Here is a 15072-nt window from a genome sequence, read left to right on the forward strand (position 1 = left end):
TTCCGGTGTTCCACACATGTGAATACTAGTTGGTCAGCGTGCCGGAACCAGAAGAGCAACAGGCAACGGCTTGCATGCCCGGAGAGATGGCTCTGTGTGCCACTTCCAGCATGCGTGCCATAGGTTCACCATCACAGAGCTAGAACAATGCTCTAGAAACGATTGACCAGAGATTTAGAGAAGACCCACCAAGTTCTTGACTGGAAAGCAGCATGCCTTTTAACTACCATGCGGTCAGGATTTGAGCAGAAACTAGAGCTCTCATGGCCTTGTTGACTCAGTCATTGGACTGGTTGTTCCATCAAAGGTGAGGCTGGACTAGAGAGCTTTTCAATTTTTTTCAGAAGGGCATCTATGCTCTTAATTTTTCTTTTCTCTGCTATTAACTCATTAGGCGGCTTTAAACAGAGCCCTCTTATTCAACTTCGATTTCTTGTCGCATTTTGGGGGTGGAGTGACCTATTTACAAGAAAAGAGGCAGAATTACAAGAAGAGAAGTATGTGAGACGCTGTAAATATCACTTTAAAGGGTTAGATAATTGCTCAACGATGTACCTCTTTTTATTTTTTTAAAAAACCCAAGTGATGTTCTATCGCGTTTCATCGCTTTCTCACTCCTAGCGCTACCTTTTTAGCAGCGATGATTTACGAGGCCCGGAGGTGAACCGAAAACAGGAGTTGGGCGGGGTTTATTTGACCTTGGCTCCTCCCACCGTTGGTGGTGTCTGCGCGCCGAGGCGAGGAAGAGGTGGCGGTAGTTGGCCGCAGCGGGACTGTTGTGGAAGGAGCTCTGCGCATCTCCCCGCCACCCCGCGCTGCTGAGTCTTCAGCTCTGTTTTTGGCATTTGAGGGACTCAGGCCAGTGAAGGAGAGGTGCTGCCCCACCCCGTAGAGAAGCAGCACTAAGAACAGCAATCACCAGCCAAGGAAGACCAGCCGCGTTTCCACAGACCTGGGCAGGGCAGCCCGGCCAAAGCAGTCGGAGGTGCTGCGGGCTGTTCGCCGAGTGGGTCCCAAGAGTGGAGCAAGCCGAGTGGCTAGCGAGGATGCTCGCCGCCTGCCTCCCCTCTTCGCCGCCGTTGCTGTTGCTGTTCCCGCTACTGCTACTGCTACTGCCCGGAGGGGCGCTCAGGAGCGGGCTGGGTGGCACGGTAGCGAGCGAAGGTGAGAGCACACGTCTGAAGCTAGATAAGGAGGCTTTGTGTGCATGGGTGTATACGTGCGCGCGCGCAAGAGGCAGGGGCGATATGCCGCAGAGTCACCCGACCTTTCCTTGCTGTTTTTATTGCCCTGCATCCGAAGCGTCTTGAACCGTCCGGGGTGGAATGCTATGTGGTTGCGGCGGCCAGTTCGCGGCGTCTGAGTCGGGAAGGTGGAAACATCACTGCTGCTAGTTATGCCCTTTACCATTGTTTTTTTGAAGATGGGGAAATATGTGTGAGGTTTAAGCGGGTCCGAAATGGAATCCCAGTTAGATCCGGGAACCGTTCCCCAAATGGGTGTTAAGCGGAGGGGGCCTTGGGCAAATGGAATGCGCTCTGCACATGCTCAGGAATGTTTTTCTGCCCTTCGGGGCTGTGAGTCCGGTTGCAGTGATGCTGATTTACAAGGGTATGAACTTAGTCTTTCTCTCTCACACATCCTTTTCAAATAGTGCTTCGGGTGCCTTTTGCCCTTTAAGGAGCAGGTACCCAGGGCATTAAAATGACGTTTTAATTGTGTCTCCTCCTTGTCATTCGATTAGATAGAATGGTAAATGCTGTAGAAGGGACAGGCTTCTCTTGCTTCATGACATTTATTTAGTGAAATCTTCTCCATGCTTTATGCCTTATTTTTGAGGTCAGAAAGAGCTTTTCTTGTAATGCTGCAGTTCAGGCTAACATTCTGGAACAAAGCTTCCAAATAAAGTTGCTAACACCTTGTGCCCTGACTGAATAGTTTTCATAATATTTTCTCTGAGTGATCATGGATGAATAAGAGTTTATTCTTCACCTCCTATAACTGTGTCTAGGAAATGGTGGTATGCTTACCATAGGAAAGGAGCTCTGAAAAATAGGACTGCAGTGGGTCCAGTTGGGTTAGTGACTGCTGGGGGTCCCAGGCATGAGTCATTGACCTTTGATCGGTCATCAAAATGGTTGTAGCAGAACTGATACTTTTTTCTGCTTTCGTGCTGCCTTTTTTTATGGATTTTTATATAGGTTGCGAGCCTCATAGTAGAAGATTTTCTACTTCTACTATGAGTCTCACAACCTACTATGAGCCTCTACTACTGTGGATTTTGGTTCTCTAAAAAGTAAAGGATTTTTCAGGGAAATAAATATCTTTCCTAAAGATTGTGATACATTGATAACTCCAAGGGAGCTTTGCATGCAATAAAGAGGGACCTCTTGATGATATGAATTTTAAACACATTTCTGGATCAGTTATTATAGTTAGGAATTTTTTTAGACTTTAACTTAAAATACATTTTATTAATAGTGAAAACAAATAAAACAACCTATAATTGAGAGAGAGATACATGGTGGCTATATATAGGGAAAAAAGCACCTAAATATATTGTGATGATTAAGATAAATAAACCATAACAAAAAAAGGGGGGGAAATGAATTAAGAAAAAAAATGAGACCCATATATTATCTACATGAACATAAATTAAATTAGTCTTTGAGCTTATTAAATCTAGACAATATCTACATTTTTTTAAAAAAAAATTAGATTACAAAGCCTTTACCAATATACAGAGTCATACTCTGAATCCACTCCTTAAAATCAGAAGATAAGTTTTGTTTCATTTATGTAAAATTATCCTCTTGGCTTTGCCCCAGGCTTAATAGAGCAAAGCTCTTTATAAAATGACAAAATTAGTGTTTTTGAAATATACTTCATGTTAAGGTCAAATATTTCCAAACTTATATTGACCTATGTAATAATTTGAAACCAAATTGAGGACAAGATAACATTATATGTATTGAAGAGCCTTCAAATTCCTTATCAAGCCAGAATGGGGGAAAAAATCCAACAGTTATAAAACATTATTTGAGAGGTTCAATAAACACAACACATTTTCTGATAATTTCACTTTTAAATAAGTATATTTTAAATTTATTTACAGTTGGATGAATTGGTTCTTCAAAATTGTACATTTGAATTCTTCATTCCACAATTTGAGTATATCACTAAGGCTAATTTTCATTTCATTTTTAATTCCTTATAACATTGGATTCTTGGTTTCCCTTCAGCATTAAAAATCCTAAATTTCCAGGTACCTCTGAAGTTGCTAAAGCATCTCAATTATCCCACACAATTCATGCATGTTTCTGTTGCCAAGCAAATGTTCTAGATAAATCACATTCAAAATTCTGTATTTGAAACAACAATTAGAAATCAAATGGCTGAAAATAGTGATCCTTTTTTGGCCTGAGCATTCTAAAAGAATCCCTTTCCAACAATTTTCAAATCTTTGGTTATTCTACAATGTTAGCTTTTAATGTGATTTGGAATCAGGAACTTTTTTTTAACTGATGATATAAAGTCTAAATTGTCAAGAGCAGCCTTCTTTCTATCTGTTTTCAGATGAATTCAAGATAAAATAAATTAATGAAAACCAAAAATTGGTTAGTGGTCTATATATCTTGATGAAATTATGATATGTTTACTCTATATTTTGCCAATTCTTTTTGTAAAACATCTCCAAAGTATTGACAGCTTCATATATAGCTTTCACAAATCATGTTTTAGAGGAAAACTGTAGCACCATCACACCATGTTGTGTTGTGTAGTAACCCCTTATTCTTGCCACTCAAGAAAAGTATAGTGTTAATACTTTTTCTAATAATTGATTTGCCTTTTTCTGTCTCCATGAAATATTCAATATCTGATAGAGAAAATAGCACTATACTACAGCTACAGCTTAACTTTTTAGTATGCTAGGTAAATTTATTATTTTATGTAGGTTTAGCTAAAGGTTTGCATTTATATTTTATTTTATTTTATTTTATTTCTGTTGTTGTAATACTGGCTAGTTTGAATAACCTTTTTTGGATGGAAAGGGAGGATATAAATCTGATAAGTAATATCAATACTAATAGGAAACAATGATACAAAAACTGAAGGATTGTAAACCCATAGCTTGGGTATTGATGTTCCTGCATGCCCAGGTACTTTTTTTCATTCTGTATCCTGTTGGGCTGCATTTCAGGTTACATCATTCTTAAGCACTTCTGTTTTTAAGATTTGCTAGCAAACAAGAAGTTATTCTGGATGTGTCAATGTTATTCTCTTATCTGTCAGTGCTGGCTACAATCTAATTGATATCATAGCTTTTTAGTTGGTTTATTATTGGGAAGAATAATGAACATATGTTGACTAGCAGAACTTAAAAGCAAGATGTGATCTTTTTAATATTTCAGAATTACTTGAATTGTTAATGACTTGTGACAGTCATTGTGTGTTCAAAGACTGCCCAGTTTGGTTGGGGGCCTCATCCAAAGCTTTACTCATTCTGGAAATAGTTGTAATCTTCTGGGTTGTGTATAATTTAAAAATCATAAGTAAGTTTGTGATGGGGAATACAATACAGTCAGTTCTACAGCATTACAAGAAACATTTTTGCCTTCCACCTAAATAGATTGAAAGGAAGTTGTGCAAAAGGATAGGGTGTACATAATGAATTTCATGTCCATTACCGTGAACATGATTGCTCCATCAGATTCCTTTAAGATGATTGGTCTAGGCAAACTAGAGTGTTTTGACTATACAGGCCATTCTGATTTGAAGGTAAGTTCTTTTGTTCTCTCAGACTGCCTTTTCTACCATGATGTTTTGTGCAAACAATGAAAAGGGGAGTATTACTGCTATAACACTTTATAACCCTAACCCTAATCTGTACAGCACTCCAGAGCAGTGGAGAACATTTGGGAGTAGAGTTTCAATTAAGTCCCAAAAGCAGAACAGAACAGGTGTCAAGCTGTTCTTGTCTTCCTACTAATATCAAAATAGGTTCCAAATTATTACACTGAACTTCAGGATCCATATTTATCCATGTAATTAAAATTATTTCTGTGTATGAGTACTACCATTTTAACTGTTGAGAAAATTTGCATTTATCTGACATACTTCAGACTAAATTTTTCAGGGCAGAGACTCTTAATACACACTTACTTTATTTTGGGACTGTTCAGTATTCCAGTATTTAAACGTGGGAAAATTCCCAGGGATAGTGAAATGGGTTGTCCCATTCAGGTCGATTAAAAATGATTAAAATGAATGATGATTTATCCTGATTTCCATTATTTCAAATGAGAGTTTTGCCAAAATCTTAGGCCCAATCTGTATGATATTTTATTAACCATAGTTCTAGGTAGGCAGTAATGCTTGATTATAAGGATATTGTTTTGAAAAACAATACTTTTTTGGCCATAGTGAGTACCAGTTTGTATAATAGTTAAGGTATTGGGAAGTTCTACTTCATTCCTGGCCATGAACACTCAGTGTGAATGTGGTCAGTTGTTCTTTTTTTAGCCCAACCAGGTGTGGCAGGGTTAGTTCAGGAAAAAAGTGAAGGGATGCTACTACTGTGTTTCCCCAAAAATAACCCCGAAATAAGCACTTGGTCTTATTTTTGGGGAGGTCTTATTATTTTGGGGTGCATGGAGGAAATCAGAGGAAATGGCGGGGACTGGCTGCACATGTGCTTAAATATTTTGGGGGAGGGCTTATTTTTGGGGGAGGGCTTATTTTCAGGGGGGACTTATTTTAGCACATTCACTCAAAAGTCTGATTGGGCTTATTATCAGGGGATGTCTTATTTTTGGGGAAATATGGTATCTAAGCCTTCTGGAGTTGCTGGACAAAAAGGGTGATACCAATTGTAGAAATAATAGCTACTAATCCTAGTCCCAAACACTGTAATTATATGTCATATTATCAGAAACTCACCTGACCTTTCAGCATGTTCTTGGGTCTAGAAAAGAGTCTTAAACATCTTTTTCTGCTGGATGGAAAGTTTAATTTTTTTTCCCTTGGGGAATCATTTTTACCCGCAATTCCTCTTTAAAATGTTCTGTTTTAGTCATAGTTTCACAACTAATGTATTATAAGCTGAAATTTCTATATGTTCATTGTGACAGTGTTTTGTCACTGAGAAGCACTCTGATTTGCTGGGCCAAAATCCACAGCCTTTTCATTTACACCATTTTAAGATTTAATTAATGAGGCAAAATGACAGTAATTCAGGTCACATCCTACGAAGTCAATACAGCATTCAGGCTTCAGGAATGATTGATTTCATGGAATTGAGCAGACCATTGTTTTAGAATGCCATAGTAAAATTTGGAAGAGGGAAGAGAAACTTGAAAAATAAATACCTGATGAATTAATTTGATACATAGTTTTTGGTTCCTTGCTATTTTGGGATTCTTTGTTTTGTAAGGCATAAATGAAATTTAGAATGAAATTTAGATGAAGGTAATTTAGGTAATTTACCAATGGCCACTTGCACTATTTAGAAGTTTATTTGTAAACAAGCGTTATTTGATTAGCACTTTGCACAGCAGGATAGCTTGGTCTGTTATGGGTGTATAATTTTGACTCACCCTATGAGTGAAGTGATTCACCCTGCAGAGAATCAGATCTCATTCATCCAAGTAAGAGTCAGTGGTGCCCTTTTTCTTTTGGGTGTTTAATTGTTGCCAGTAGTGTAGGTTTTCAGAATGTAGTTGTAGTTTATGCAGCTTGGTAGAACAGAAAAGTATATTAATTGCTTTTACAAACTTCTTTGTAAAAGATGTGTATTTTTTTAAAGGGCTCCAGTTGGATCTAAATTAAATCTATTTGTACCCCCTTGATTGGAGGCAGTTTTCTTGTTCTTAGCATTTTGTCCTGAAATGGGAAAGTTTTGAAAGTATAAAAATGCTTCTGTGTAATACCTACACAAATTACAAATTCTGTGTAATTTGTGCGAGTATGCATTTTTAAATTCTAATGTTTATTTAGCAAATCTATATTTAAATGATTTGTAAAGAATGCTAGCTTTTTCTTCTCAATGGCCTATAAAATTTTATGGTATTTAGGATTATAACACAAACGTTATATCCAAGAGAAGATAGATCTTTTTCTGAATGAAGTGATTGGTATATTTCATCCTTCCTGTTCCTTAGAAAATGATTAAATCAGCAGCCAAAGTAAAATTCTAAATGAGTTTTCAGAATTGGTCTAGTTGAAAATGAGTAACAGGGTGCTCATGTTTCCTAACCATATTTTATATGAATGTGAATGTTGTAGTACAAGACTGATTTAACAGGAAGCTTACCTATACTTGTAAACTTTTTATTGTTTGAATGGTATATATAGTCCATTTTCTCTTAATTCTCAGGGCAGAGTGATACACTTGTTATGTCATACCTTCATGTACAGGTTGGATTTTGGTTATGATTTTTTACTGTGTGGTGTTTGCATCCGCTAATTAATTTTTTGTTACGTACTGGTATTTGAATCTTAGTCTTTGTTTGTATTTATTATTAAAAGGAATAAAATGTTCCTTTGTTCATTCTTGATATGCAAATAATTTCCAATTTTAGTCTAAAATTCTGGAGAGGCATAACTTGGCAGTATAGAAAGACATAAAGTAGATTATTCAATGGCCCGGTTTAGTATATTACAGCATTTTCTGTTTCTTGAATTTGTCTACTACATTGAATTTTATATCTCTTTAGAATGCAAACACACTGTATTACAAATAGTTTCAGGTGAATAGGAAGGCTCCCTATTTCTATCAGGGAAATAGTTCTTCAGTGCTTAGTTCTTCAGTGCATAGTTATTAACAGTAGAACATTACCACATGAGCAATATAGGATACGTCTTCAACAGAAATCTTCAGGTGATGCCAAGGCCCTGCTTACAGTTGTGTGCTCAGCACAACTGTAAGAAGACATGTTTTATGTATAAAATGGTATAAGTTTACATAACTTTAAATAGCACCAAAACTCATGGGACCCTGCCTAAGAATTTTCTTTGCTGATATCTTTGCATTTTTAAAAAAGATTTTATGAAAATCTTAAAATGTTCCAGGTTATGTTTCCAATCCCCGTTAGACTAACTACAGTTTATAATTCTAATGAAAATGTCCAAATGCCAATCTAAATGGTAGGGGAATTATTTTTAAGTGACCATTCTAAATTATTGGTATAGTAATTATAACAAACTTAGTATTTAATTCTTAGAAACACGTATAACTTAAGAAATTAAAGAAAAAGAATTTTTGCACATATAATTATTAGTGATGTGTAATACATTGTGTTGATGACAAAGTAACTCGATATATAAGTAGCTATTTGTAAATGAAATTTCACTTAGATAATCTGACATTTGACATGATAAATGAAGTAGCTAAAATAAAGTTCTTGATTCTTAATTGTAGAATGTGTCACCTTTCATAAAATTGATGCTAGGATAAAAGGGAAATAAATTGTCATCATGTCTAAATAGGAAATTTACTATTACTCCATGCCACTACTCCCCATTCAGCAAATCTTGCCTAAATCAGAATAAAAATAGCCATTGTTTTAGGAATTTTAAATTACTCTGAGGTGAACTTAATTTTGTAAAGTCATTTTACAACTTTGTGACAAAGTGCATTTTTTCATCTTCCCATGAGGCAAAGCTTCATTTAAGTTTTCTCAAGAGACGCATGAAGGAAGTGATAAATTGTAAAAAGGTGAACCATATTTTCCATTACATAGATGAAGGATTCATCATTTTCCATATGTTATAGGAAAACCCATCTCCTGAGGGCAAGGGCATCTTGTTAAATTATATTTAGCTATCCACAAAGGGATAGTGTTGTAACCTTGGAACTTGTAGGGAATTAAAAATTAACAGGGTATTAAGCTGTTGCCGTCACAGATGTTTAAAATGAGTACTTTTCTCTAAGCATACTCAAATCATTACTGTTATTAACCAGTATTCAGCATTTTCTGCAATTTTTGAATACAGTATATAATACAGTGTATCTTTGAATGCTTCATTTATTTTCAAGATAGAAAGGCTGAGTGTTAAACCATCTGCAGAGTATCCAATTATTCTTATGCAAGACTTATTTCTATCACATACTCAGTAACCAACCTTCTTCACTGATGCATAGCATTCTATAATTCTGGATGACCTCATTTCCCAGACCCTTTCGTTCAACTGGAGTAATTTTAGCTAATCAGCCAGTAAATATCTCCCCAGCAGAGCTACATTTAGGGGAGAGTGATGTGACTAGTGGTAAAGGGAAGTCACTTCAGTTGTATGATATACTGTAGGCAAAAAGGCCCCTACTTGTATAGAATGAATTTGGTCTAGGTACTGTCAGGGAGAACAGAAACTTCATTCCTGATCTGTTGAAAACTTAAGTTAAGAAAACTGTGCCAAGCCACTGTCCTTAAATTTATCCCCTAAATGTTTAGTTGGTACCATGGGCAAACTGTATAGTTTTCCACAAAGTGCTATGGAATTTTAACTATTTCTTTTTTAATTTTTCTTGGGTGAATGATGGGCTTTATGCATGGTGTGTACACGAGGAGTATTTTGACTATAAAGGAAACAACTTCTAAACAGATATTTCTAGTACCTCTCTCTTTCCTGTCACTGGAGTGTAACAGGCTGATAGTCACTTTAATTGGTGGGAAGAATGTTTCCACTGTTTCTTGTTTTGGTAATGGTCTGACCTGATATTTGCTCGTGAGCTACTCAGAACACTTTGTAAAATGAAAAGTGTATTTCAAACAGCCTAGGTCAAACAATCACCAGATACAGAAGGCAAGAGTATGGTGGAGGGTAGAGGAGAACATATGTAAAAGTCAGAAGATCCAGTTGGTGGCAGGCTATCATTCCTTGTGATCTTACTTTTGCTGGCATGACTTCAGTTCAGATCAGATTCTCTGTTAATGCTACTACTGCAGTTCCATGCAAAAGTTTAGGACCAGTGTAGGTTTCGATAAATCAGAAACTGAACTTTTATGTTTCAATGAATTACATGTTTTAGTAAATCTCTAGCTGAACAAAAAACTGATAAAATTTCTATAAGGTGCAAAGTTAAGAACAATGGAAGTGTTAGTTTGTTCAATTTTGGTTATTATTATTTGGAATGCTGATTATTCCTCAGCATTATGTGATTTGGCTTCTGTTATTATGTTTTGTTATTGAATTTTTTAAGCTGGTTACTAAAATGAAGGGTATGATACTTTGAATCAGTAATGATTGAAGCAATGTATAAGCCTGAGTAATAAACTGATACCACATCTGAAGACTTCTTTAGCCAATAGCTTGTAATATCTGCTTTGGTAGAATTGACGCTTCCAAAGTTTTCCTCTTTCTATTGTTGTCCCTTTCATTCTGTGCTTCCTTTGGGACCTGTCCCCTTTCCCTTGCAGAACAGTTCTAATTCAGAAATAATGTTAAATTACTTTATAGGCATGGCTTTCCAATGACATTCAAATATTCAGAAGCCATTCTAAACCTGTTTTCTGTTCATTCTTTCATTTTTTTCCAAATATCAGGGTTTTCTCCATTTTTTTCCTTCTTGTAATGTACACCAAATATTTAAACTTTAGCTTCACTATTAGTGTTTTCAATGAGAAATTTGGTTTTAGTTCACCTGATAGCCTTACATTGATATAAACGTGAAATACTCATTTTACTAACATGCATATATTAAACAAAAGACAATCAAAGATGACTTTTACAAATGATAGGTAATGGATTTTTGGTGACATTATTTCATTGCGCAAACTACTAATATTTATTTAAAAAGCTCTGGAAAATTGTACTATAATTTATTTTTAATACCATATATCTGCCATTTCTAATGGTATGCGATTCTACCAAATCCAGCAACAACTCAGGCCTTCCATCTTTGCAATAAGCAGATTGCTTGGAAGCTGCATATTACATGGAAAGGGACATTATTGGACCATTACTGCAACCCTAAATATTTAGGGGGTCACTCTAGATAGGGCTAACATATAAGCAACACTCTACCAACACTAAACTGAAGGTCAGTGAACGAAATAAGCTCTTAAGGATCCTTGTCAAACCAAGGGTCCTTAAAACAACAGCTCTAACTCTTTGCTACTCGGCAGGCAAATGCCTGCCCAGTCTGGTATAAGTAAACACTTACTGAGAAAGTAGATGTTGTTCTAAATCAGTGGCCCCCATCAGTGGGTACCAGGGACTGGTTCCATGGAGAGAGGTTTTTCTGTGGACCGGAGGGGGCATGGCTTTGTGTGCTCTCTGCATCCTGCAGATGGGGCTTCACTTATTTACGTGGTTTGGTTTTTGGTATGTCATAGATTGATGCTGGTCCATGGACCAGGGGTTGGGAACTCCTGCTGTAAATGAAGCTAGTAGAATTATTACCAGATGCCTACAACCTACCACTCTAGATAAGGTCTGCTATTTAGCCAGCATTGCCCTGCCTGCTTTTCTAGGAGAAGCAGCATCATACACAGAGAGGCTTAAATAATTTATATCTAGTCAACATCCTCTGTATGATCTACAATCAGGTCATCAGAGATTAAAATACAGGAAAAGCTTCCTAAGGCCCATAGATAACTTTGAAAAATTTGAAAGCAAAATGGACCTGTGGAAAGTTACAAAGAACCAACACTGGGTGGAACCAACAGAGGAACTGGCACCTGGGTCTGGCGAAAGCAGGGAAGTATGAAAATTGTTGAATAGACTGCACATGGTACAACAAGATCCAGAGACACTCTGAACAAATGGGGCTATCTGGTGGCTTTTGCCTTTTGTAATTGTGTTGTCATGCAGAAAACAACACACACACACACACACATATACCTGCTCTTTATGTCCTCATCAGTGTACATTTGAGGACCTCATGGGAGTGCAACAGAATACAATGTAGCTAGTTTCCGGCAAGATCTATTTAACTGGTACATATTTTAATGTTTATTTTAAATTTTATGTCATATAGTATGCCTTTAATTGTGATGCTTCTGACATGAATAAGCAAACAAACCATTTTTGCTCCAAATGAGCAATGGAAAAGGCCTGTGTTGAGTAAATTGATGGGAGAAATGGAATTTTGGTTAGGGCTAATTCTAGACTTTGCTTCAATATTTCTTTACATATATAATTGCTTTAAATTGTCCCAAATTATGTGTCTACCGATGTATATATTCCCACATGCTACTGAAAGTAGATTTAATCCTCTCTCTCTCCCTCTCCCTCCCTCTCTCTCTCTCTCTCTCCTATCTATCTGTCTGTCTGTCTGTCTGTTTGTCTATCTTATCTTATCTTATCTTATCTTATCTTTCTGCAATGCATACATGTTTGTACATCTGAGTTATGGGTGTATAGTGAACAGGCAGCTAGAAAGGAGAAAGTGCAATTTTATTTTGCCTGATAATTCCCAATTTTCTTCCACCTCCTACAAAATGAATGAAATATATTTGTGACAAACTTTTATATTAATAATAATATAATAATTATATACAGTCAGGTCCAGAAATATTGGGACATCAACACAATTCTAACATCTTTGGCTTACACCACCACAATGGAGTTGGAATGAAACAAACACAATGTGCGTTAACTGCAGACTGTCAGCTTTAATTTGAGGGTAAGTACATCCAACTCAGGTGAACAGTGTAGGATTTACAGCAGTTTGTATATGTGCCTCCCACTTGTTAAGGGACCAAAAGTAATGGGACAATTGGCTTCTCAGCTGTTCCATGGCCAGGTGTGTGATATTCCCTCATTACCCCAATTACAATGTGCAGATAAAAGGCCCAGAGTTCATTTCAAGTGTGCTATTTGCATTTGGAATCTGTTGCTGTCAACTCTCAAGATGAGATCCAAAGAGCTGTCACTATCAGTGAAGCAAGCCATCATTAGGCTGAAGAAACAAAACAAACCCATCAGAGAGATAGCAAGAACATTAGGCATGGCCAAAACAACTGTTTGAAACATTCTCAAAAAGAAGGAATGCACCGGTGAGCTCAGCAACACCAAAAGACCTGGGAGACCATGGAAAACAAGTGTGATGGATGACCGAAGAATTCTTTCCCTGGTGAAGAAAACACCCTTCACAACAATTGGCCAGATCAAGAACACTCTCCAGGAGGTAGGTGTATATGTGTCGAAGTCAACAATCAAGAGAAGACTTCACCAGAGTGAATACAGAGGGTTCACCACAAGATGTAAACCATTGGTGAGCCTCAAAAACAGGAAGGCCAGATTAGAGTTTGCCAAACAACATCTAACAAAGCCTTCACAGTTCTGGAACAAGATCCTATGGACAGATGAGACCAAGATCAACTTGTACCAGAGTGATGGGAAGAGAAGAGTATGGAGAAGGAAAGGAATTGCTCATGATCCTAAGCATACCACCTCATCAGTGAAGCATGGTGGTGGTAGTGTCATGGCGTGGGCATGTATGGCTGCCAATGGAACTGGTTCTCTTATATTTATTGATGATGTGACTGCTGACAAAAGTAGCAGGATGAATTCTGAAGTGTTTCGGGCAATATTATCTGCTCACATTCAGCCAAATGCTGCAGAACTCATTGGACGGCGCTTCACAGTGCAGATGGACAATGACCCAAAGCATACTACAAAAGCAACCAGAGAGTTTTTGAAGGGACAGAAGTGGGATGTTATGCAATGGCCAAGTCAATCACCTGACCTGAATCCCATTGAGCATGCATTTCACTTGCTGAAGACAAAACTGAAGGGAAAATGCCCCAAGAACAAGCAGGAACTGAAGACAGTTGCAGTAGAGGCCTGGCAGAGCATCACCAGGGATGAAACCCAGCGTCTGATGATGTCTATGCGTTCCAGACTTCAGGCTGTGATTGACTGCAAAGGATTTGCAAGCAAGTATTAAGAAGGGAAAGTTTGATTTATGATTATTATTCTGTCCCATTACTTTTGGTCCCTTAACAAGTGGGAGGCACATATGCAAACTGCTGTAAGTCCTACACCGTTCACCTGAGTTGGATGTACATACCCTCAAATTAAAGCTGACAGTCTGCAGTTAACGCACATTGTGTTTGTTTCATTCCAACTCCATTGTAGTGGTGTATAGAACCAAAGATGTTAGAATTGTGTCGATGTCCCAATATTTCTGGACCTGACTGTATAATACATAGTAATTAACTCACCTTAAGTACTAAGTTTTCCCGTTCTCAGTGCATTAGTGTGTGACCCTGAGGCCCCTTTCTTTATCATAATTTTAACTCTTTATTATCAGTTAGAAAAAGATTAATTATTTAGTTAGTTGGTTAGTTAGTTCTGCTAACTAAAAGCCACTTACTTCTGGCTTTTAAGAGTGAAGTAGTGGGTTTTCAAGGTGAATAGCCTATAATACTTATTTTTTCAGTAACCAGAAATATATTGATTTGTAAACTTGATCTAAGCAATACATCCAGTATATATTTGGAAAAATAAATGTTTTTATGGACCAAGATTAAATTGTCTAGATATTGATGGCAAATCTTTTGGACTCAAGGTGTCAAAAATTTGGAAAATGCCTAACTTGACTGTAGTGATGTGTAACCTTCATCTCAAATAAAAAACAATTTTCTATGTCTTTCTGTCCCCATCTAGGCCATCATGAATAGTAGTCCTCGGCAGCAGTGCCAATGATGGGCCTGTAGTAGAGGCCCACGCCTTGACTTCAGCCCTCGTGTCATCACTGCCACTCAATAAGACTGCCTCATGCTATTCCCCATTAGGGAATGGAATGATTGCCCTGTGCCCCAAGATCTGCCATGCATGACTTGTCTTCAGGTAGTGATCCCTTGGCAGGCCCCTGTGGCCTACTGAGGCTGTTCTGTTCCCTTGACTGGCCCCTATGGCCTACTGAGGCTGTTCTGTATTGCCTGAGGCCTTTGTTCTTGAAGTGACTTCAGAGAATGCTCTTCCGTGGCCCCTGTAATCTATCAAAACTGTACAAAAGCATGCTTTATTCCTGTACCCTCCAAAAATCACACAAAAGCACACCCTGTTCTGCTCAAATTTTGGATGTTCAGTGAAGCATGCTTTGGAGAATAGTTGTTGGATGTT

The 15072-nt window shown here is 37.5% G+C and overlaps 1 protein-coding gene across 7 annotated transcripts in view; it reads left to right on the forward strand.

Moving 5' to 3' along the window:
* The first annotated feature begins 587 nt into the window (after positions 1-587).
* The window catches only part of EPHA5 (EPH receptor A5), a 193613-nt gene continuing 179128 nt past the window's right edge, over positions 588-15072 (forward strand). For all 7 annotated transcript variants that reach the window (XM_034416303.2, XM_087892329.1, XM_034416304.2 and 4 more), the window contains exon 1: positions 588-1164. In XM_034416303.2, coding sequence (XP_034272194.1) covers positions 1047-1164 — 118 coding nt within the window. In that variant the 5' untranslated portion in view covers positions 588-1046. The remainder of the gene's footprint in view (positions 1165-15072) is intronic.

Source organism: Pantherophis guttatus, chromosome 4 (assembly GCF_059756535.1).
Source record: "Pantherophis guttatus breed Tessera chromosome 4, ASM5975653v1, whole genome shotgun sequence".
In the NCBI taxonomy this organism is placed as follows: Eukaryota; Metazoa; Chordata; class Lepidosauria; order Squamata; family Colubridae; genus Pantherophis; species Pantherophis guttatus.